Below are 23,663 nucleotides of genomic sequence, written 5' to 3' on the forward strand. Positions count from 1 at the left end.
CTGAGTTAAGAAGAGAGGAAGAAGGCTGATATAATCATTATGCTTACCAAAAGTTACAGAAGCTGAAATCTGAGCCTCTTGTGGGTTCATGTGGCATATTGTTTATAGTCCCTGCTTTGTTTGTAACTGGGCAGTGTGAACCTGAAGCAGACCAAAATAGACTTACAGTAAACTTTCCCACTGTGCTTCAGACCAAATAAATCAAACAGTAGGTGTGATCGCACAGCAAGAAATCTGCTTTGTATTCTTAATGTTGCGTCATGGTGTTGGTGTGTTAATGGAGTTCCTAGTTTAGCCACTATTTACATGTAAGGACAAACATAAAGTTCTATTATCTTCCTTCATTCGATCTCTTTTTTTTGTCTCCTTGCTCAGATTGTCTCAGCGGTGCACTACTGTCATCAGAAGAACATTGTTCACAGAGACTTGAAGGTGACAACACAAAGACATAATCAATCATTAACACTTAATAAACAGACTGTATTCATTTATTCATTTTACTCATTAATGACAAAGTAACAGACGTTTACTTTAAAGCTGATATCCGTAACTACTTCTATGGCATCAAGAGGAAACTGAAATGATGTTCGAACAATAAATACTGTTTATTATCTGCTATTTGCAAACGCCACCAAAGTGTAATATCCTCTTCACGAGCAGAAAGGGCATCGCTTCCTGTATGACAGCACTAAAATAAATTATGGACTCCAGCTTTAAGTTGCCAATATGTAAATAGTCATAATTTCGTGTGTTTTTTTTGTGTTTTACTGTCCATGTTGTTTTTCTACAGGCGGAGAACTTGCTACTAGACGCTGACTCCAACATCAAAATAGCCGACTTTGGCTTCAGTAACGAATTCTCTGCGGGCAGTAAACTGGACACGTTCTGCGGCTCCCCGCCATATGCCGCCCCAGAACTCTTCCAGGGGAAGAAGTACGACGGTCCGGAGGTGGACATCTGGAGCCTTGGTGTCATCTTGTACACGCTGGTCAGCGGGTCCTTGCCCTTTGACGGACAGAACCTAAAGGTGGGTGACGTGGAGGCCGTCTTAGTCCAGCATACATTTCCATTGAGATTACGTGAAGAGATTTCTTAGGTTTTGCTTCCGAGCTTTAGCTGTGCTTTGTTGTTTTCCTTTGAAGCCCAGAACACTGGGGAATGTAAAAACACTGGAGACGTGTTATGCCTTCTATTAAACAACTTGCTAGTAAATATAAACTGATATTCATTTAGCAGAATTATGATGATCATTAGAGATCGCAAGTGCTTACACATTCAAAATTGACGCGTGTCCTTGGCGTCCAACAAGTGTTTTAAATCCTGCATTGTTTACATCCATGTTTACTAGCTTGCAGTCGTCTTCTTCTACCCTGCCATTGGTGGCACATTGCAGCATATCTTGGCATGTTACCGGCACCTGTTGGTCATAGGAATAGTGTGAAACCATTGGTGAATAATGTATGTGCGCGCATGTCCTTGTGCACAGAATAATCGAAATGGGAACACACTAATTTAAAAAACAGCTCCATAGTGCAAATACAGGGACCCTTTAATCAAAATATAACAATACTAAAAGACAAAGTATTCCACATCTTCCAATGATTCAGAGTCCTTTTTGTGCAAACTCATTGTGTATCATTGTGTGTTGTGTTCAGGAGCTTCGGGAGCGTGTTTTGAGGGGAAAATATCGCGTGCCCTTCTACATGTCTACAGACTGCGAGGGAATCCTGCGCCGCTTCCTGGTCCTCAATCCTGCCAAGCGCTGCTCGCTGGAGGTGAGGAGGAAACTTTACAACAGCGTGATTGGGGGGGGCATGTTCATAATGACCACATTAGTGTCTAAATATCGAGTAGTAAAAGTATAATCGCTCTTCATGTCTAATGTCTGTGATTCAATCTTTCTTGGATAACTATAATAAATGAAAACACACAAAGATGAACAAAGGCACATAGATTTATTTGTTGTAAGGAAGAAGATGAACAACTGAACATACATACAGTGCAAAATGTTGACGTTTCTAGTGTCAAAAAACAAAACATGTAAACTTTTTTACATGAAATTTGAGTGCTTTGTGTCTACACTGTATTGCCGTATTTCAAAATCTCTCTCTCCTTCTCTGTTCTCATCAGCAAATAATGAAAGATAAGTGGATTAATGTCGGCTATGACAGCGAGGAGCTGAAGCCCCACACAGAGCCTGTGGAGGACTTGAACGATACCAGCCGCATTGGTAAGAAACGCACACCTTTTAACATTAATTTATTTACTTAAAGAGGTGGTATTCTGCTTTTTGGCTTTTTCCCTCTTCTTTATTGAGTTATATATCCTTTCTGTGCATGTAATAGGTTTGCAAAGTGAAAAACCCCAAAGTCCAGCCCAAAGGGAATTCCCATCTCCCACAGAAAACTCCGCTCTGAACGGCCTGAAAACAGCTCGTTTGTAGTCCAGCCTTTACTTCCCTTTCTTGTGACATCACAATGAAAATGTCATAATGTTCGTTGAGCGGCTACTCCGACACGCCCTCAAAAACAGCGGTGGAAAAACAGCGAGCTGCAGCACACAGCTCTCCTCTCCCTTCCAAACACTAGCTACCCTCCAGGCAGTCAGTGGACATAAAGTTGTTCCTGTGATGTAGAGACAGAGCTCAGTTAAAACTTTATGGATGAAAGATACTTTTGTTACAGATTAATAACTCACCGCTCTGAAACTCTCGCTCTAGTCCATGTTGCCAAGCTGGTCGCAACATGTACAGCTGAACCGAAGCTGTTTACCGTCTTTTCGCTGACCCGCCCTTCTCTGCTTCAGATTGGCTAGTATTCCTTAACTAGGAACTGCGCATGTGCAACTCCCAACAAAGATCATGTAGAGACAAGATGTATCACTCCATAGCTAAAACGAAGCTTTCAACACAGGGTGAAAAGAGGAGCTGGAACAATGTGCAGTATGAAAAAAATATGGTGTTTTTTTTGAAAATTAAATCATGTCAAATTGTTGTGGTACAACCTCTAAATAAGATTTTGAACCTGAAAATGAGCATAATGCCACCTCTTTTAAGCATTGATCAAAATATGATTAACTGGTAACCGTCCGTTTTATGAGTGGGATCATGTTGCAGGTTACAGAAACGGTAAACAGAATTATTTAATGAGGGTAAGCTGAGAAGGTCTGGCTTAGGCCGCTGTCCAAAGAGTCGTCACCTGCCACCTTTTTGTATTTTGTGGGCAGTTACGGACACAGAAGTGGGTCATGTTCGAAACCTCCATTACGGACACATCATCAGTGCCTGCATGGCGACTTTTCTGGTGCACTGGCTTATACCAGGGTATTTAGCATCGCTCAAAGCTTCATTTACATTTTGTAAGCCTACATACATGGTACTCCAGACATGTTGTTCTGGCACAAAGCTCTTGGCACATGTTTAGTGCTTGATCCATATGCAAGACCTGAACTTAAGCTTCACATCAAGCAGAGCACGGAGGGTGAACCTTTCATAATTGAACAGAAGATGAACCTGCGTGATTTCGGTGTAGCTGCTCCTAATGTCATTTGTCTCGTCCCAGATGTGATGGTTGGGATGGGCTTCACCAGGGAAGAGGTCAGAGAGTCGCTGGTCAGTCAGAAGTACAATGAGGTCACCGCCACGTACCTGCTGCTGGGACGCAAGAACGAGGTGAGTGTATCGGCGTTTGTTTTGGATTTTTTTGCAGATCTTTTTATATAGTTAGATGAATTATGGGTGTATTTGACAGTCTATATTATAAATGTTAAGCTCATGCACTATATAAAGTTATCACAAAATGAAATAAAATACTACAGTTTGGTAGATTCGAGATTGATAGGGTGTCTTTGGTGCCAGTAGTAGTTCATAATGCCAATCTTAAATAGTTAAATACAGCTGTGCGGTGGATGTCATTTAGTTGCAATCACATTCAAAATAGCAGAATCTGTTTTACTCGATGTACCAAAATGAATATATAATTTGTTGTGATTTTGGTCAAACCCTGATATAGACTGAGACATGAAACTTGGTTTTGGATGTGAATGGACTAACTTGGTCTTGGTTATAACATTGGGTTGTTGCGCTGAGAGAAGCCGTGAACAACCTACAACTTGTCTCTAGTCATGTTGTAAGTTTAATTCTTCTTTCTGTCTGTTTTTCTGTCTCTCAGACGGAGGGCAATGAGTCTCGTTCAGGCAGCAGTCTCAGTCTGGCTCGAGTCCGACCCGGCACCATAACCAACGGAACCAGCAAACACACCGCTTCCTCTTCCTCCTCTGGTGCACCTACTTCCTCCTCTGGCCACAAGGCACAGCGCAGCGCCTCCACTTACCACCGCCAGAGACGACACTCTGACTTCTGTAAGACAAGTGACATAGCTTGTTTTGTGATGTAGAGTTGGATCCATTCTGAAATTGAATGAAATGGTGACAGAAATCTTCCTCACTGAGAACTCTGTTAACCTGTCTCTCAGGTGGTCCCGCGGTTCCAGGGTCGACGCACCCCAAGCGGAGTCCCAGTGGCGTAGGCGAAGGGGCGGGGCTTAAGGAAGAGCGGCTGTCGATCCGCAAGCCGAGCACCAACACTGTTGGCTCCCGTAGCATCCCAACCCCCTCCAGTCCCATGGTTAGCTCCGCCCACAACCCAAATAAGTCCGAGATACCCGACCGCCGCAAGGAAGTTACCTCGACCACAGTAAGGCCAAAATAATATATAGTAATATCCAGTCTTGTTACATTTAGTCTCTTATCAATACAACATATTAGATGTCAGAATCCCAAAAGTTACATACTTGTAGATTCACCCAGCTGGGGCGGGGCGCGATGGAGATTATAGCTGTTCAGTAAGATTAGCATGAGAGAGAGAGAGAGAGAGAGAGAGCTGAAGACAGCAGCCAGATTAACCTGAGATTAACTCTTTAATGTTCTGCTCGGCAGATACTGTCTGAGGTCAAACTGTCAAGTATTTTTTGTTTACCTGCACGGAGCACCAGATGGGCAGGTTTTACCAAGTACAGCTTTCTTAAATGGTGTCAGATAAATTGTCATGCATATGAAGAAGTAATACATGTAAGTTTTAAAGCTCTCCTCGTGTTATGTGGTTAGTTAAAACACATTCTCTCGTCACATCAGATTAAAACAGACCATATACAGATATTCAGGACATCATTTCAGTAAATTGATTTGATTTTGGATTTCTGATTCTTCTTTGTCCAGAATAACATCCCTGCTAGTGCCATGACTCGAAGGAACACGTATGTGTGTACAGACCGATCCAACACTGATAGACACACTCTGCTGCAAAATGGCAAGGAAAACAGGTGAGAGGAGCCAAGGTGTCTGTGTCTCTTTGTTTGTATCTCTGCTTATCTTTTACAGTACACATGAGAGCCCTCACAAGATTAGCACATAGATTTGTCTTGGGTTTTTTTTGTGGGAATTGGGACCACAGCTAGTGGACGTGGAGCACGTGTTTATAAACAAATAAGAAGCAATAATGAAGGTTTCGGCATCATCACTACAAGTTCATACAGCCTAGAGCAAATTTGAGTCTTGTTTGCTGCCATTTTTGCTCTAAATTTCACCTCATGTTGATCTAAATTCCCTGAAAGACTTAAAGGGCTCAGTGTTGAGATTAGAATTGGGTTTAGGTTGGGGAATATGTCCAGGAAAAAAGCTCATTAACAGATTCAATTTTATAAAAACAAGCGTGGGCTGCTATTGTTGGCTATTAAATGTGAATGCAATGTAAAAACACGTAAGGGCAAGATGGAATTAATTGAGTAAATAAATTGCGCTGTCGCGTTGTATTTAACCCAGTGTTGGAAATACATTCATATTCATATTAAATACAGTGTGAAAATAGTTGGTTTAGAAAGAGGTTCCACTGGTGCAGATTGTCTGTTTTTGAGAGTGTTTGGCCCCGGGGTGTTTGTCTCACATACATTTTGTCTCTTGAAGAGAGGATAAAGGGGCTTAAACTGTGCATGAGTGAGTTGCCTGTGTGTGTGTGTTTATGTGCCCAGTATGAACTGTCTGTTATGGCAGATGGTTGTCTGCTTGTCAGTCTCAGAGCATGGCAGTCTCTCTCTCTCTCTCTCTCTCTCTCTCTCCTCCCTCCCTCCCTCTTTTCCTATGGTCACTCTCTCACATTCTCACTTTCATTCTAGCTGACCTGTTTTCCCTCTGTCTCTTTATCACTCTGTAATTTTGCCTCTCAGAGGGAGAGCGTCTGGCATCTGACCTCCAGTAAAATGTTCATGCAATGTTCAGACTAATAAGACTGATGGAGAGTTTTAAAATCTAAGACTAAAGCAACGAAGAACAACATGAATGACTGGATGTACAAGTAATTATGGAAGTAAAATGTGTCAAAGCTGCAAACGGCACGAAAGCATTGAACAAACATTCTCATGTGTACCAGCCATGATGCTTTATAAGCTACCAAACAGAAAAGAGACGACACACTATTACATTCAGGCTTTACAAGGAGGCAGTATTCTCCCGTTTAGCTCCATTTTCTGATCTAACAGAGTGGAACGAAGGACAGGTAGAAGGAGGGAAGGACGATTGGATGAAGAAAAGAGAGGGGGAGAGTAGAGGGTAAGGAAAACATGAGAGGGGGGTAGAAAAGGGGAGCTGAGAGCAGCAGGATGAAGTGAGGACTGGCATTGTGCCAACGTAACCCTCCACTTGCCTTAGAGGCTTGTCAATGTGATGCCAATGCCGTGCCAGAGTGGTTGATGCGGCAAACGCATGCATGGACACACGCAGTCACATTTAGTTAACAGAAATGGAAATGTTCAATAGTGGCGAAAGTGCACAGGAGAGACACAAAATACTGATTATGTACACGACAGCATGTATTTTGTTTAAATAAAACATGCAGGTCCTTGGTCTATGATTACGCTGGTAGATTAGTCACCTCATGCTAGACATACTGCATATGTTTCATAACAGTTTTATGTGCACATACACAGTCCTCATGTCCAGGAGAGAAAATATCCTGCTGAGATTATTTTATAATAATCCCTGTCTTCTCCAGATAGAAGTAACTTAACCTTTGAACCAGGTTTCACTGCAGGTGTACAATGCTTTCTTTTTTTTAATCCACTGGCGTAAGACTGGCTGATTCAGTCACAAATCAATGTCTCTTTTCAGGACTGACACGTAAATGATTTATACACTTAAATTTTACAAGCATCGTGCTGTACTTGTGGGAAAAATTAAACTACAAGTTAAACATCATTATTTTCTCGTCCTTACCTTTTTCACCTGTTTTCAAACTTCGTTTCACAAGTGTCCCCCCGCCCCCTCTCTTTTCCTCTCCTCCTTCCATCCCCGGTGTGCCCCCCTGCAGGTAGCTGCAGTAGGCAGAAAGTTCACGTTGATGTTAAACGATTTTGCTCTGCAACAGCTGCGCTTCAACTTAGCCCGTCTAATGGTTCTGCCCCACTTGAGCCCCGTGTGGGTGTGTTATGTAGAGCGTTATGAAAAGCAGCCTCAGGCCACCAGCCAGCCGGGGAGTCAGGGGAGGAGAGGTGGATGGGTGTGATAAAGTGTAAGTGTTGGCTGAAGAGAAGGGAGCAGGGCGAGATGCAGGGGGGCATGCAGAAAAATGAGAAGGGCCCAGCGGGGAGTGAAATCTCCAAGGGTCAATTTTCAAAGATTAGAGAATAACTGTTGGTCATGATGTGAAGAGCAGCTCGCTCTCTTGTCTCCCACTTTCTGTTGGTACTTGTGCTGCCTCAAAAGTCTTCAATCAATTCAATTTAAGACCTTACAAGTATTACAAAACTGAAATGCACCTGACAGAGGTCTTGAGTAGCATCTTAAAATCAAATTCTTTACACACTTATGTGGTCAACAAAATAAACAAAACAAAGCAAAAGCCATGTGGCCAAATATCCGTTTTTCTTATCCTTCCCTAATTTAGGGAAGAGGCATGATGAATCACAAATACAGCATGGAACTTGCTTATTGTGTTTTTTGTGTGTGTGGTTCAGTTGGTGTACTGTATATTCATTTGCACATAACATAAATATGTTTTAATCCTGCTAATATTCTACATTCAAAATATTCCTTTCCGATGAAAAGACAAAAAAACTACGATTGATCCTTTTAACAAGTGTTCTCTGTGTAACCAAAGCCTCATATCCCTTATTCCTCTGTGCCAGTGTTTTCTAAAAACTATTAAAAACAGGGAGTCACACCATTGCACTGGATTAAATGTTCCTTCTTTACAATGAACTGTATTTTGATCAGTGTGTTTTATCAATGTGATATTGACTCAATACACTTGTCCTGTGCTGTAAATACTCACATGCCAGATGTGTATTAATGTTAGGGTCGCACGATACTGGAAAAAACTGACATTGCAATATTTTTCAAAGATTAATATTGTGATATTAATAAACATATATGATGAAAAGTGTCTTTTTAGTCTAAACACTGTGAGTGCAAATGTCCTTACTTGTGCTTTTATGCAATAAACATGTTTTAAACCAAATGCTAAAAATAAAAGCGCAGCTATGCACCAGCCCCCCTGAGTGCTTTTCAAAAGTTGCTTTTATTGTTGCAACCAAATCCACTGTGTCTGTGGTTTACTCCTGTTCTTCACTTATATTCACGTTGTCGACATCTAACGGGGGCAGGGCCTGCTTTGGTTGTTTGATAAACTGATGAAGAACAATATTGTAATTGCTGGTTCGCTGTGCATGCAGAGCCTGCTTGTCGCTCACTGGGCAACAAAATGTGTTTATCCAAGAATCCCTTAAATCAGATTGAATTATGTTACATCAGACAGACTTCACTTGTAGATTAGTCATGGAAAATGAGAACCGTGCAAGTTTTCCTTTTGTACCCATCAGGACAAAATGTAAAGGGTTTTTTTAAATTATTTAATTAAAACGAAGAGACCTCTGCCTAGATGTTTGGAAAACCAAGTTCCAAAATAATGGCAAAAGGTCCAGTAACATGATTTATATGTGATCCTGCACAGTTCTTGCACTTGCTAATTGAAATGTTCTTGATTGCTAAACTAAAAACACCTGTTTTTTTTCTCCTCCCTCCAGTTCTATATCCCACCGCCTTCCCCCCGCCTCCCCCTCAACTCACAGCATCGCCGGTGCCTCTGGGGTCTCCTCCTCGTCCTCCACGCCCTCCTCCCGTTTATCCAGGGGATCCACGGTGAGGAGCACTTTCCACGGAGGGCAGATTAGAGACCGTCGGCCTCCCTCCCATGCTCCCCCAGGTTCCCCAACGCCGTCCCATGATGCCAGCCCGCTGCCCCACGCCAGGACCCGGGCCACGACCAACCTGCTGAGCAAACTCACCTCCAAGTTGACCCGCAGGTAAGGGGAGAAGCCGGGAGAAGGGTTAGGGGAGGCAAGACTGTAAGTAGAACAGGAAGAGAAATAATAACTCAGAAATCAAGAAACAGAATACAAATGAACCTTTTAACTGCAGAGTTTATTGGAATTTAAGTATTTTCAAGGACTGTGTATGTTTGACGATTACTGCTAACCATCCCAAATGTGGTGAAGTGATAGCCGACTGCTGTGTTTATAAGTTTGCAACTGGACAGTGTAGCTCTTTTGTTATAAACCTGTACTTGAAGACCATTTAGGCTATAACCTTGCTGCCTCTCACCGTCTCTTCCTTAACCAGTACTAACCTGCCAGCCTTCCTTCACAAATAATAAATCTTTACAGGCTTCAGAATTTGTCCTCCTCAATCTCAGACCTGGGTCTAATAGTTTTTAAAAATCCTTCCAACTGTTTGTTTTACTAGCTTAAACTTAGTTGTTTGGTTTTTTCTTTCAAACCCACACCTGCCAACAGTTGGAGGATATCCGCTATTGCTATTAATGTGTCTGCCCCATCTCACAGGAAACATAAAACAATTCTAGCCCTTTGAAATAGTAAATAAGAAATAAGATAAGACGTATACTGAAGAAAGCTGTGCTCAAAGATTCAGCTTGAAGCAGTTGGAACTAAAATTAGATTAAACCACAAATGATGTATCTCTTTATGTTGTTTCTCTTAGGAACCGATACACTCAAGATAGATGGCTAGTGTGTGAGTGGGTGGGACATACTACTGAAATTTGAGTTAATTTGGAAGTGAGAAGCATGTGTTTTACTGGATGGCAGTGGATGCAGTATTTCATCCCACAGGAGTGATGTCCAGTACTCGCCCCCAACGGCAATAGAGGAAAATACGTCCTGTACATTCCTAACAGTTGCGTTAGGTCCTGCGGGGTACACAGGAGCCCAATCCTGTTGCATAAACCAGGTTCAGAAGAACCAGAATCAGATTATGCAGTTGGACAATTTGTTAAATTCAAGAAAATAGTTCATATCCAATAGCAGTTAATCCCTCCCAAGTGGTACTCTTAAGTTGGTACAAACGAAAACCTATTTGACCCAGGTCTGCCGGTGAGGTGGACACGCTGTATGTCTTTCACAGTCTTGTTCTTTTCTGCTTACTGTTGCTTTATCTGTTTGTTTGTTTGATTCTTTAACAACTTTTGCTTTTCCTTGCCAGTCACCTGCCAATCTTCTATCCTTCTTTTTCCTGAACTACAGTACATACAGTTTAATTTGTACTTCTCTGCCTCTTCTACCTGTGCACCTCTGACTGTCATCTCTATGTTGTCTTCCCCTCACTTGCTTTCTCTTTCATTCAATGTCTCTCTGTCTCTGCTGTTAATTTTCCTTTTTGCCATTCCTCTCATCCTCTCTTCATCTCCTTCTCTTCTTCCTCTCTCGTCCTAGGGTCACTCTTGACCCTTCTAAACGTCAGAGCTCAAACAAGTCCATGTCGGGCTGCACCCTCCCACAGGGGACAAAAACAGTTAGTAAGTCTTCCTTTCCCATGTTTTCTGGCTGCTTCTGTCTGTCTGACTGTCTGCTTGCTTGCCAGTACCCCGTCATCCTGTCTGCCCCTCATTCGCTGCCGGTCGCAGGTTGGAGTTTAGTTGTATAAACATTTATCTGAGGCAACGCTACTTTACAGGCAGGAATTTAATAAGTTAAAGTCAACCTTTATGGTTCTGGCTCCAAGAAAAGCCCAGCTGTACTGATGCGAAGTGGAAAAACTCCAAAAAAGTAAAATGTTGTCTTCCTTTTATTTCCCACATGAAGTGTGAGTCTCTCTAGCAAGTTTCTCATCAAATGTATGCTTCATCAAAAAGACACTTAAGGCTTAAAGAGAGTTCCTTAATTGAAAGAGGTCTTAAGCGAATTGGACAGTTAAAATTGAATGTAATTGCATATAACAGGATTGAGACTGATTTGATATATTGGGATATAGTAAATTCTGGCAGTTAAATAGTTTATAGTTAAATTAACCTGATGGGAATGTTTGCTTGTCGCTTCAGCACCATCAGACCTGCAGCAAACGGTCACTACTGAAGCTCATCATCTTATCATCTCATGATGGGAAAGTTTTGATTTTAGCGAAAACTAACTTTTAAACTTTTTTTTTCAATTGGTTTATCCATCCATCTATTTTCTGCCACTTAAGACAGGTTTTCCATCATACTTTGATACTTTTTCTGGTCTTATCGTGATACAGGAAGTTGGTGAGCACTGCAGAAACCCTGTCACCATTCAGTCCATCATAGTTATATGTTGAAGGGATAGTTACCTCAGTATAGATTACTGTCATCTTACGGAAGACAGTATATTTTCCTCAAGTCCGCCCTGTTTGCACAAATTCTATTTTTCTATGTCCAGTAACAGGCAGAGGTGGGTTAGAATATCCAGACTTTTAAGGCATCTCTTTAGAAATGTATGCTAAGGTTTAAAAGCTCTGACCAAACATGTTTAGGAGTCTCAATTGCTAGAGCCAAGACTAAGAAACTACATCCCCAAAACTATGGTCCCAGTTTAAAGAAGTGTAACTCCTTATGCACGATTGTTTCTTCCTATAGAGCAGCTGTATCTCAAATTAGTATGTTTGTGTGACTGAAACTCTAATCAGCAGCTGCCTGCCTGAATGTCTGTCTGTCTAGCTGGACTGTCTGTGTCTCTGCTGGCTCTGCTGCTGCTTTACGATGTAGCACTCAATAGAGGCTGTCGGTTGTACTGCACCATTAACTGCTTCCAACAAAACGCAAAACAGACATCGGTTTTCTGGAACAACTAGAGGTGAAGTTTGATTTTTAGATGCAGGTTTTTACTTTGCACTTATTACTAGATAGTCTCTTCGCCTGTTTGCTTGTGTAGGCACAAATCCACAGTCACACATGACACACACACACTCGTTTTTAGATTAAACAACCCTATGTAGATGTTTGTGTTTCCCCTGGAGTATGTGAGTTTATTGCAACTAGTCTGAGTCATGTAATCAACACCATATGTTTGCTCGTGCTGTTAACAAAGCAGCAGTCCTTCAGCAGGAGAGGATACCGGACAGACAGGAAGCAGGGAGGCGTTATTGTTGCAAGACAGAGGTTATTGAGGTAAACAGCTTTGTTACTGGTACAGGTAGTGTGCATTACTGTTTTAGGGGCAGTAACTGTATAATTGTATTTATGGCCAAAATAGACACCACTGTGAAACACTTCCTGATATCCAGCTTGATTGAAAATGTTTCAGTGTAGTTTTTGGAATCCATGCTTTAGAAGAGCAAAAGCTTCTTTATACGCCCAACTTTATGCATTTTTCTTTATCAAAAGGTTATTTTCTCTCACACACACACTCTGTAAACAGATCCTCTACACTGCAATTCAAACATTTTCAACATTATATATGATAATCCATATAGCGGTATGGTTCTAAACTTGTTGTTGTGGGTGGGCTTGGTGTTCATATATGTAACTATGTTCTGTCAATATGCTGCTATTTTGGGCAGGTCTCTCTTGGAAAAAGAGGTTTTAAATTTCATTGAGATCATCAGGTTATATAAAGGTTAAATAAATAAATAAGGAGTAAGGAGGAAACCTGTGGTCAAGGAGGCATGGAGTGTTTTATACCATTATTAAGAGCCTAGACTAAAGTGTAAGCACAAAACATTGTGTGTTGATTTTGTGCTAAGCTGTTGCTGTCACGATTGCTGGTGATATCCACTGCCAAGTGTCTCTTTGAGAAATAACTAAATGTTGAGATTATAATAAGGTAAATTATAAAACATTATTATAAAATAATATCTTTCTTTAGTACACTTTATATACTAAGGCTATAACTAACAACAATTTTCATTATCTAATGATCTGTCAATTATTGTCTCGATTAATTAATTAATGACCCTCACAGTTGCTCAGTCCAAATTGACATCTTCAAATGTCTTGTTTTGTCTGAACAGCAATCAAAACCCATGTTTACAGTTGTAGAAGATAAAGGAAACTCAAAACAATTGTTGCAAATGAATTTTCTGTCGATTAGCTGATTGATAAACCGTGTCGCATGTCTAGTAGATACATATAGAGAGAGCTTTTCTTTACTGATTTGAAGTTAGATTGCGTCTCCCATTGTGATCACATGGACAAATAATGAGGTTTACAGTTTGTAATACTTTGTAAAAAGTGCTAGCAATACTGTTTAAATGATCTGTTGTGAAAATTCTGATTTGGCATACTTAAGTTGTAAAGATTCATATCTGGGTAAAAATGCGCAATTCAGTCTGCGTCATTGTAGCTTTGAAGCAGTGATATTACGAGTACACAGCATGTGTCTGAGCCCCTTCCTGGAGCAGATGCTTGTAAGAAGAAGCATCTCAGCCTGCTGCAGTCATCCTGACTGACTGACCCAGCGTCGCTGCTGTTTTAAATCTGGATTAGTTATGTAACTAGGATTTATCCTTCTCTTAAACAGGGATCTTGCACAGCTCTCTCTCAAGATACAAGCAGATTGTACTCTTACACTACTGTCTCTCCCCCTCTGTCACTTTCTGCTAATTTTTCTCTTATTACCTCACTTTGAGCCCTCCCTGCTTCTCTCTCACCTCCCAGCCGTTACACAGATTAACTCAGTGCACAAGAGTCTGTCATCGCGTACTCTTTTTCACAAAACACTTCCCACTTTTACTCTTCCATGAAGATGTGATAAGACTTGTCTTGCTCAGGGGGCACCTTGGCAGCAGTTTCTAAAGGAGGAAGCAAAGTGTTACTCACAATCTTTACCCAGACAAGAAAGGCAAGGTCATAATCTAGATGGGACACCACCAATTCAGCGGTCACAAAACATTTACATAATTACTGCGGTACACCCAAGTACAGGCATGTATTGATGCAAGGTTTCAAAAGATGGCCTTATATAGGTAAACATTTGTACTAGCTACCAATTCTTCCAGAAACATAATGGTGTTGAGAGTCAAGTTTGGAACATTTGATTGTTATTAATCCAACAGGAATGACCTTCCAGATATTTGCTGGATGATTATTTGGTTGACATTTACTCATAAAATGCTGATGGGTTTCCCACTGACTGTGTGGATTAGCAGCAATCTCTTCATGTACTTTAAGAGAGGTGTCACAGGTGTAGGACTGCAGCTAGATTTAATGCCCTGCAGCAGCTCCTCAGTCAAATCCAGGGTCATGTTAGATTAGGTTTCATTTTCAGGCAAATCTTTCAATGAAATCTCACTGCTCACTCCTCCAGGCCACCCCTAGTTCCTGGAATATAGATCAGGTTACGGGCTTGGTAGGAAAGAAGTGCTCAGTCTGCACACAGAAAGTAGCAACAGTAGCACCTGGTGGCCATGAAACAGAAGTGCAACAAGCTGCCCTAAACTCAATAGTACCTGCCAGCCTGTATGTCCTTTAGCAGGAGCTTGCAGTATGTGTGACTCTTTAATATGGCATGCTGAATGCAATAAGCTACTAGTATATACTAATATGATTGGAAGATGAGACTTGTCACCATAAGCTTCAAGAAAGCACAACATAGGAAGATTCCACATAACTTCAATATAAAAAAAACCTGCATGTACATTTAATAAAACTTGAAATGTAGAGAGGGATGTTAGCAACAGTAGTAGTGCATAAATGAATGAAGGGCGTGCTGTAGGAGTAATGTATGCTGTAATACAAGAGGAAAAGGATCAGAACCAAAGCTAAGACAAAGGTTGGCAGGAAAGATGCCGACAACTAACGCCTGTTTATGTAACTTGGTAACCCGCCACAACAGATACAGGGAAGCTTATAGACAACTGGCTGTCGAAAGGTTTTATAATCTATTTTGTCTCAATATACATTATTAGTTTATGTAATAACGTTATCTTGTGATCCTAATGAAGTAATCCATAATTATATTAATGATTTGAACCTCATCTGTTCAGTGTTTTTTGTTATTGCAGATCTAGGGTCAGTTTTGGTTCCAAATCAGCTCCACACTTTTTACTATTATGTAAATAAAATCATTTTTTTTAAATAATGTATCATGCAAAGAGCTAATCTGTCCTAATTTATATTTATTTATTTATTATTATAAACCTGGCAACACTGAGGAGTGTGCATCATACTGGATCAGATATGTTCAACATGACTAGCTGATATTAATTGGTTACTGTCAATCACCTGAGAGCCAAAGAAAGAAATGCACTCTTAAAGTCTCTCCAGTCTTAGCTGTGCCAGCAGTTAATATGAAGCACAGAGAAAAATAAAAATGTTTTTCTCTAAATGAGGCTGGCACATTCTTATAACTCACTAATTTGTGCTTTCACCAGCATTAGATGTGTGTGTGTGTGTGTGCGTGTGCGTGAGTCAGACCACCACTGCTCTGGATTCACTCCCTCTACATTTGTGTATCCTTCTCATTTGTTTTGTTGTTTTCATCCAGTGTAGGCTGGTGATGATCCATCTGTGATTTGAAGACGTTGTCGTGTTCTGTGCTGTGACTGGTTGATGTGGATTGACTGACATAGACATGCTGCTAATTGGCGCATTAAAACAAGAAGGTGTGGAGTTTAGGAGGGGAGAGAGGTTGGCCGATTGATTCCTAACAGATACGTTTTTCTTCTTCTTGAGGGTCACAGACGAACCTGAGAGAATCAGCAGATCTCCGGTCACAAGGTGAGAAAACGTTTTTACATTTTTCCAACACTGACATGCAAAAGTAGAATAATCTTGAATTTCATGTGTCAGCAGAATTACATGCAGCCTGCTTTTTATAATTCATCAATTTAGCATGTACTCGAAGGACGTTAAAGGCCTTTAACATCATAGTTGATGCTGATCATAGTTCAACATTTTTGGAAATTCTCTCATTTGCTTTCTTGCAGAGAAAAATAAATCTTCTATCTCGCTTAATACATACAAAAACGACAACTGGTCATTTTATTCGGGTTACGTGTCCAGCACATAACCCTCCATAAATCAGAAACTTGTCGCTTTTACACTGAATAAACAAAGAAGATGTTAATCGGTGAGCTTTAGAGGTGCTGCGAGGCTGATTTTGTTGCCTCTGTACAGAGTTAGGGTATCTGTTTCCATCCATTTTCAGTCTTTATGCTAAGCTAAGCAGCTCCATATTTACGGTACAGACATGAAAGTGGTATGAATCAGCAAGAAAGCAAATTAGTCCTCATAATGTCAAATTATTCCTCAAATTAAGTCTCTGTCTGACTGCTAGTCTGAAGGTAATATATTTCCTCTAATCTAATCCAAGTAAAATGCATAAAGGTTCACACTGCAGCTGTAAATGTTTTCATTTTTAGGTTTGACTGAGACCTGATTTTTTTATTTTATTTTTTTCTAAATGTCTGAAGTCAACATGGAGTCACACTTTTGCAAGTGATCCAACATGGGAACAGGATTACGTATCCAGCACAGATCCTGAATCATACTACTCACGTGAAAACACTCAGGACATTTTATTTTTGTGATGAATTTTTTTTTTTTTAATTTAATCTTTTTCTTTCATGTGGTGAGGACACAAGGAAAGACTTGGAAAATTTGAATGTGTTTATGTGCGAGCTGCGTGGTCAATTACCTACATCCGTTCACATTAAAACATAAAAAAATATGCAGACTTCTCTGTCCTGCATCTTGTAAAACACAGCTCATTAACATCAACAACTTGTTATAGCTGTTAATGGTCAAACACAAGACGGAAGTTCAGAAAAGATCAAATGAAAATAAAGAATCGGATAACAAATATTAAACTTTTGTGTTTCAGTTGAAATTCAGTATTGTTGCTATTTCATGTCAGTAGTCTGAGACAACTACCGTTATTTTTTGAAATTGCATGAAAAGCACATCCATCTTTTTCACTCACTGTTGATTACGGTTACATCCCAAAACATTTATGAACAGTCACAGCAAAAGACCATAGAAACCTGTATAAAAGTGATGTTGATCTCTTGTACTTCTTATTACACTACATTTTTTCAGGGTTATCAGACTCAGTTTATCAGTATGTTACTAAAGGTCTTGTGTACTTTCTCTCAGCCTCAGCTGCTACAGTCAAGTCTCAGTCTCAGGTTAAAAACAGCAGGTAAACCAGCAGCACTGGGCTAACGTTAGCCAACAGACTGTGGTGTGGCCATAGATGCTAAGCACAGCTCCCTGTGGTAGATGATCCCTGCAAGTAGAACATTTTTGATTTAAAGAAAAGAAAGAAATTCTAATAATTTTATCGTGTCTAACAGCAGCTTAGTCCCTGAAACTCTTTACCCTCCCACACCAGCAGGCTGATGTTTAGAGATCTTTGTGTGTTAGTTGGTGCTCCAGTAATCAGTATTTTATTAATGTTTCTGTGTAGTATGTCATATGTTATCAATCCCCATATGACCCAAATCCTTCACACGAATATTTAATTTAAGGTGGGTTTGATTTATGTATCCCTTTGGTGGTGTACATCCGCTGTAGTATCTGGGGGGGGGATGTTGTTATATTAGAAAATACGCATTTACCTATCTGTGACCTAGGTAGCTATGTAGAAATATCAAAATCTACTGTGTGATGCTAATCTTTTTTCTTCTCCTCCCTTTTCCCCTAACCCCTCATACATTCACATCCATACATTCACTTGCCTTAAACTCAAATACCAACATTTATCCTTAAATCCTTAATTTATCTCACCTCCTGCCATCGCACCTCTCCTCCTGCCTCATTTTGATTTTTGCCAAACCTTTAACCCCCACCCCACCAACATATACATCCCATATCAACCTTGCCCTGTCCTTTTTGTTTTCCTCCTCCATCCTCCGTTTGCATCGCCCCTCCCCTTTCAGTCGCCATCTATCTGGGCATCAGAAAGCGGCCGAGCCCCGGACCCCCCGATGCGGCTGGGATGTGAGGGTGCGGAGCCCCCGCGACCCGGCCGAGGTGGTGCTAGCACTGCGTGAGGCGGCGCAGGGCTGCGGCTGCCAGGTCCACCTGGCCGGGCCCTTCCTCCTGTCCTGCACCCACGGAGCAGCCGGCGCCCGCGTGGCCTTCGAGGCCGAGGTCTGCCAGCTGCCCAGCGGGCTGGGCCAGAGCAGCGGTGTGAGGTTCAAGCGCCTGTGGGGGGCACCGTTAGCCTTTAGAGACATCGCCACCAAAGTGTCCAAGGAGCTCGAGCTCTGAGGGCAACAGGAGGCGGGGTAGATTGATGATGGAACAAGACAGGTTGATGAATGAGGAGGGATAAGGGGGAGGAGGAATAATGAGGCAGAAACCATCGGCGCCGCCGCCTCCTCCTCCTCCTCTTCCTCCCCGGGCTCATCCTCATCTGATGTGGCTAGCGATGCCTCGCCTCCGCCAAAGACCCACTTCTTCTGATCCCACCAATCACAACGAGACAAACGGATGCACAGACACGGATAGACCGCCATCGGCAGGCTTATGATGACCCTTGACCTTGGAGCTGTCAGTGACCTACGACCCCTGCTTAAAACACACCACCTCCATAATATGTGAGCCCATGGAGTCACAGGTTTCTTTTATTTCATGATTCCATGTTTGATGAGGAGGGTGTTGCTGAGAATGATGGAGACTGATAATTTGTTGTTGTTATTGTTGACGTTGTTATTCCTATTGTATCATATTTGTCGTCATTCCTTTTTAAAGAGCTGCTATTTAAAGAAATGTTTTAATTTTTGTGTAGTAAGTTTATTTTATTTCTTTAAAGCTTTTAAAATGGGCAGAAATTTGACATCTGTTGTCCTTCTCGGGAGCATGCGTGACATATTTAAGAAGAGGGGGAGGCGCAGTGTTTCCTCCGGCCTCTAGAGGGAGACATGCAGAAATGCAGAGACTTGTGACAGACTGAATGATGCATCACAGCCTTTCTGCCCATCCACTGATCACGCCCATTTTACTGCTCAGTTGGGATTTTGATGTTTGTTTGTACCATTTCTTGTAAAATGTTGCTTCCCTGCCTGCTATCCACACTGAATCCTCTACCTGTGTATCGATAGCTGGCAGGTGAGCTGCTTACAGACGAGCAAAGCTGCCTAAAAATACAGGACACAGCTCATGTGTTGTACTTGATAACCTGATTATTAGAGCTTATGCTCTGTTTCTTAAAAATACTCACCTTTGCCCCAATGTTTTGTCCCTTTCTGCCCTTATTAAAAAGCAAAAGTCCTTAAAAATGTAAAATTACTAAATGGTGTTTATTACACAAGCCTGTATTTATCTTACAGAAGTTTGTGATCACGAGTTGGATGTACGCAGGTGAAAAAGAGCCAAGTAGCATCATTTTACCTGAAATGCCTCCATTCAGCAGGTTAAGTTTATTTAAATTAGAAAAGCAGGTTTTGTTATTATCTGATGTGATGGAAATTTTACACAAAATCTTAACTCCTTTTCCTGCTTCAACCTGATTCAACGTGGAGCTGAAACGCCTTCACTTCAATGTCACACTGTTAAAGGTTAAGCAACCACTGTTTGTCTTTAAACTCCTGGAAAGGCAGTGTGTCTTTTTTAAAAGATGACCTTCAAGCCTTTTCATCAAAATTTGATCTCCTAGTCCAAACACATAATTATGGTAGCTCATACTGTTGTAGAGTAAATGGAGGAGTAGTTTACTGACATACAGTAGTTAACCTAGTAGCACTTTGGCATAACAGTAACACAGTCTGTCAGAATGCAGACGTTCCTCAAATGTAGTGCAATACAGCCACAAAGCCAAGAATCAAGACTTGAATAAGCATTGATTAAGATTTAATAGGGCTTCTTGTTTGATTTATTTTTTTATTTTTATTTTTTGATATTGCTGATTTGTTGTTAAAATTCTTTGAGCACTTTTTTGCTTTTTAGCCAGGATTGCATTGTACTGTACGGGCAGAGTTTTTAATTATACTATATATTTCTTTTTTTGTATATTGTTAAAAAAAAATCACACTATTTCCTTCATTTTAAAGCCAACTGAAGTGAATAATTGACATTCTGAATGCGCTTTTTCCTTTACTTGATTTACCTACCTACAATGACTTCTTGGCATCATTCCCTTCCCACAGTTAGACCAGTGAACCTGGAATGATGACTTCAGGTTTCCAGGTAGAGGTGCCATTTGGATGCCACAAAGTCATATGAAGGAAACTGAGGTACAGATGTATTACCAAATTTAAAAAAAAAAAAAAAAATCTGTCTTCATATAGTTTTGTCAGATTTAACCATTTTCTTTTATCCAGTACTACAATTTTATGTGCTTAACTTCAGTCCCGCTTTTGATATACAGAAACTGTGGACTTTTCCCTCTGTCAACCAATCAGAATGCAGCACTGCTGAGACGTATATGACTGTTCAGATTTGATTATTGCTGGAAGAGGTGTATGACTGTTAACCAATCAGACTCCTGCATCAACAAGCCACTGTATAATTTCAAAAGCGTGCAGCGATGAGAATGTGACCTTCAGTGACCTTTTGAAAAATTGGATTCTGATTTTCATTGATAAAAGCGCTTCGTTGCTCCTTACAGAACAAATCTAGCATTATTTGACAAATACGCACAGTCCACCAAGTGCTACATTAATCATATATTGACACTGACGACTCCAAAATCAAAAGGTTGTTGTACTTTATTGTGACTCTATAAAGGCAAGTGATTATAACTTGTACTTCTGAAGTATGCAGCATCTAACAAAACACTGATATGTAAAAGGAAAAGTTAGATGATGCAGCAGATTTGTGATCTTTTACAGCTCTAAGGAATATATCTGTTTATTTGGAGATTTCAGCCGCAGCAGGTATCCACCACTGTCTGGAAATGTGAAGCTGTGATTTAGAGCTAGTTTTTGCAAATTAGTTTTGTGTACAACTGGGCCTCACTCTGAACCTGTTCTGTAGATACAGTTAGGGCCACGCTTTAAGGCTACCGTTCTGTTGTATAGTGTGTTTGAAGCCGTCGCTGTTAACAACAAAACTTAACTTATGGGCTGAAATTACAGAAATGAACGACCTGCAATCCTGCATGTCTCCTAGGAAATAATGTGTGACACAAAAATAAAGACTTTCAACCTCTTATTTTATGTCTTTTTTTTCCTCAAGGATTTAATGTCTTTGATGTGGCATCTCACCAGTTTCTTTGTGTTGAATTCTTGTATGGTGTGTGAGTGTTTTTAAGGCATTTACTTACTTGTGCCCATATTAAAATGTACTGTATCTGTTTAAGAAGCATAACTGCACTGATATGAATAATGTGTATTTCTACATAAAGAAAACATGAGAGAGAGGGTTTGATTGTCACATGGGGCATAGTTTAATTGTCCAATTATATTTTACAACCAAAAAAAAAAAATTCTTTCGATGTGAATACATAGCCACGACCAGACTATGCATGGATTGATCCCAGGATGTTACAGAGAAGATAGGGGGAGAGATGATTAAAGTGAGAAGAACCAAACACAAAGCAGGAAAGGATGAGTGAGGAAAAAGTGTCTTCCTGAAGGAAGGAAGCAAGCAGGAAGTAGCCAGTTGGCCGAAACCAGTAAAATAACTTTACAACGAGGCTACCTGTTCATTTTTTATAATATAAAAAAACAAACACAGACAGTCATTCAGTCATCGGTTGTCTGTCTACTTTACTTCTGGGCGGGGATCATGCCATCGATGGACTCTCCCTTCTCAAGCTTCTTCTCCATCTCAACCATCAGCTTGACGCCATCAACCACCAGCTGGACCTGTTCCACCTCGGAGGAGCCCAGACGGTCAGCATTGGAAATGTCGAACACACCACCCACGGAGGCTGTGTCCACACCACCTGGAGGGTAAACAAGGGGAGAAGAATAAGGCCGGAGAGGAAACTCACTGTAACTCCTATCCTCTCTACAATACATATCCCCTGAGTTGATTTGATATCTACCAATACAAGCATTTTTAGAGAAAGAGCTGTAATCACATTGGTTGAACTAAACTTTAGTGGATAACAAACAGTGTCTGTGGTTAAATATAGACATAAAGACTGTTTGTAGTACTTTTCCTGGAACATGGAAACTATCTGAAGACCATGAACAGACATGCTATCATTGATATGGACCGTCCATTGATGACCCAGGCTACATGGGTTGAGAAATAATTCAAAATAATATATTATTTATATAATACTTTAGTAAGGATATAAAGTCTTGCTAATCCTAAAAGCCAAACTATGGCAGCCATTTTATAATATTTTTTAGTACCTGTGCCACGCTTCTGCAGACGCAACCTGGTCAGGATCTCCTCGAACTTGGGATGTGTGCTGAGCTTGGGCAGCTTGACGTGCACGCCACCGCGCAGGCCGGTTCCCAGGTTGGAGGGGCAGGTCAGGATGTAGCCCAGATGCTCGTTCCACATGAAGCCGTGGTTGTGCTTCTTGAAGATCTCCTCAATCTGATCAGCGACGAGGTGAAATAAGTAGTTAATATCTAACCAGATGGATTTCATTAAACATAAACTAAATCTATCTGTTAACAATGAAGAAAGAAATTAAACATCAGGCAGTTGTTTTACAGACATGACTGGTCTATATGGAATAGATTAATATTTACACCAACGACATAATTACAACACAGAGAAGTTAACTAAAGAAAGGAGGTAAATTGTACCCATGTTCCCAGTTGAATAGTTCATACTTATGTGTCTGCATCACTGTGTGTAAATAAAATAATTATGCATGCGTGTTTTTTTTACCTTCTGCAGGCCAACGCAGAAGCGTTTGAAGACCTCCTTCATGTTGCCTCCCTTCTGCATTGAGATGACACGCAGGTGATCCTCCTCATTCACCCAGACCAGGAAGGTCTTGTTGTCGTTGTGCCTGGAGGATGAAAAAACAGCTAATTTTCAATCCATTTACACTTGTTTAGATTCTGTTGATTTAACAAAAAAGCAATTGAAGACTCAAACAGGCTTTTAGTTAGACAAGGGTTTTATGGCTGGTTATGTATTGTATCTGACTTTATTATATTGGATCTGACTTATATACTAGTACAAAATGTTCACTAGTGTTGCACAAATGCAAAATGTTTCTCAAAATGCCTCACAGAAACGGGAAAGTTAATGTTTCTGGTGTCTAAACCAACACTGAGCTGCACAGTGGATTTACTGATTGTCAAGCCACTGTAAGGGGATAGTGATTACTGCAGCTGAACACACTGTGATTTGGTATTCATGACACACTTTAACAGATGTTTGATAACAGGAATAATCAGGATTTTCATATTAGTGCTGTGGGAGAAAGAGACAGACGGTGGAAGTTTTGAAGGTTGGGAAGGGCAGATGGGACATTTTAGCTCAGAGGGTGGTCATTTCTTAACTCT

At 40.7% G+C, this 23,663-nt stretch overlaps 2 protein-coding genes across 5 annotated transcripts in view; one reads left to right on the forward strand and one right to left on the reverse strand.

Moving 5' to 3' along the window:
- Positions 1-21,393, forward strand: part of LOC123985622 (MAP/microtubule affinity-regulating kinase 4-like) — a 56,944-nt gene extending 35,551 nt beyond the window's left edge. Inside the window, exons 7-17 of one of the 2 annotated variants that reach the window (XM_046073303.1) lie at positions 376-432; positions 791-1,027; positions 1,656-1,775; positions 2,131-2,230; positions 3,561-3,670; positions 4,170-4,359; positions 4,473-4,693; positions 5,215-5,318; positions 9,072-9,350; positions 15,970-16,014; positions 18,177-21,393. In XM_046073303.1, coding sequence (XP_045929259.1) covers positions 376-432; positions 791-1,027; positions 1,656-1,775; positions 2,131-2,230; positions 3,561-3,670; positions 4,170-4,359; positions 4,473-4,693; positions 5,215-5,318; positions 9,072-9,350; positions 15,970-16,014; positions 18,177-18,510 — 1,797 coding nt within the window. In that variant the 3' untranslated portion in view covers positions 18,511-21,393. The remainder of the gene's footprint in view (positions 1-375; positions 433-790; positions 1,028-1,655; positions 1,776-2,130; positions 2,231-3,560; positions 3,671-4,169; positions 4,360-4,472; positions 4,694-5,214; positions 5,319-9,071; positions 9,351-15,969; positions 16,015-18,176) is intronic. The other variant, XM_046073304.1, reaches the window with a different exon arrangement.
- A 211-nt stretch (positions 21,394-21,604) lies between these two features.
- LOC123985431 (creatine kinase M-type-like) overlaps positions 21,605-23,663 on the reverse strand; it is a 36,203-nt gene continuing 34,144 nt past the window's right edge. For all 3 annotated transcript variants that reach the window (XM_046072907.1, XM_046072909.1, XM_046072908.1), the window contains exons 7-9: positions 23,038-23,161; positions 22,548-22,737; positions 21,605-22,129 (exon numbers count right to left, since the gene is read on the reverse strand). In XM_046072907.1, the coding sequence (XP_045928863.1) occupies positions 21,951-22,129; positions 22,548-22,737; positions 23,038-23,161 (493 nt within the window). In that variant the 3' untranslated portion in view covers positions 21,605-21,950. The remainder of the gene's footprint in view (positions 22,130-22,547; positions 22,738-23,037; positions 23,162-23,663) is intronic.

Source organism: Micropterus dolomieu, linkage group LG17, assembly GCF_021292245.1.
Source record: "Micropterus dolomieu isolate WLL.071019.BEF.003 ecotype Adirondacks linkage group LG17, ASM2129224v1, whole genome shotgun sequence".
NCBI lineage: Eukaryota > Metazoa > Chordata > Actinopteri > Centrarchiformes > Centrarchidae > Micropterus > Micropterus dolomieu.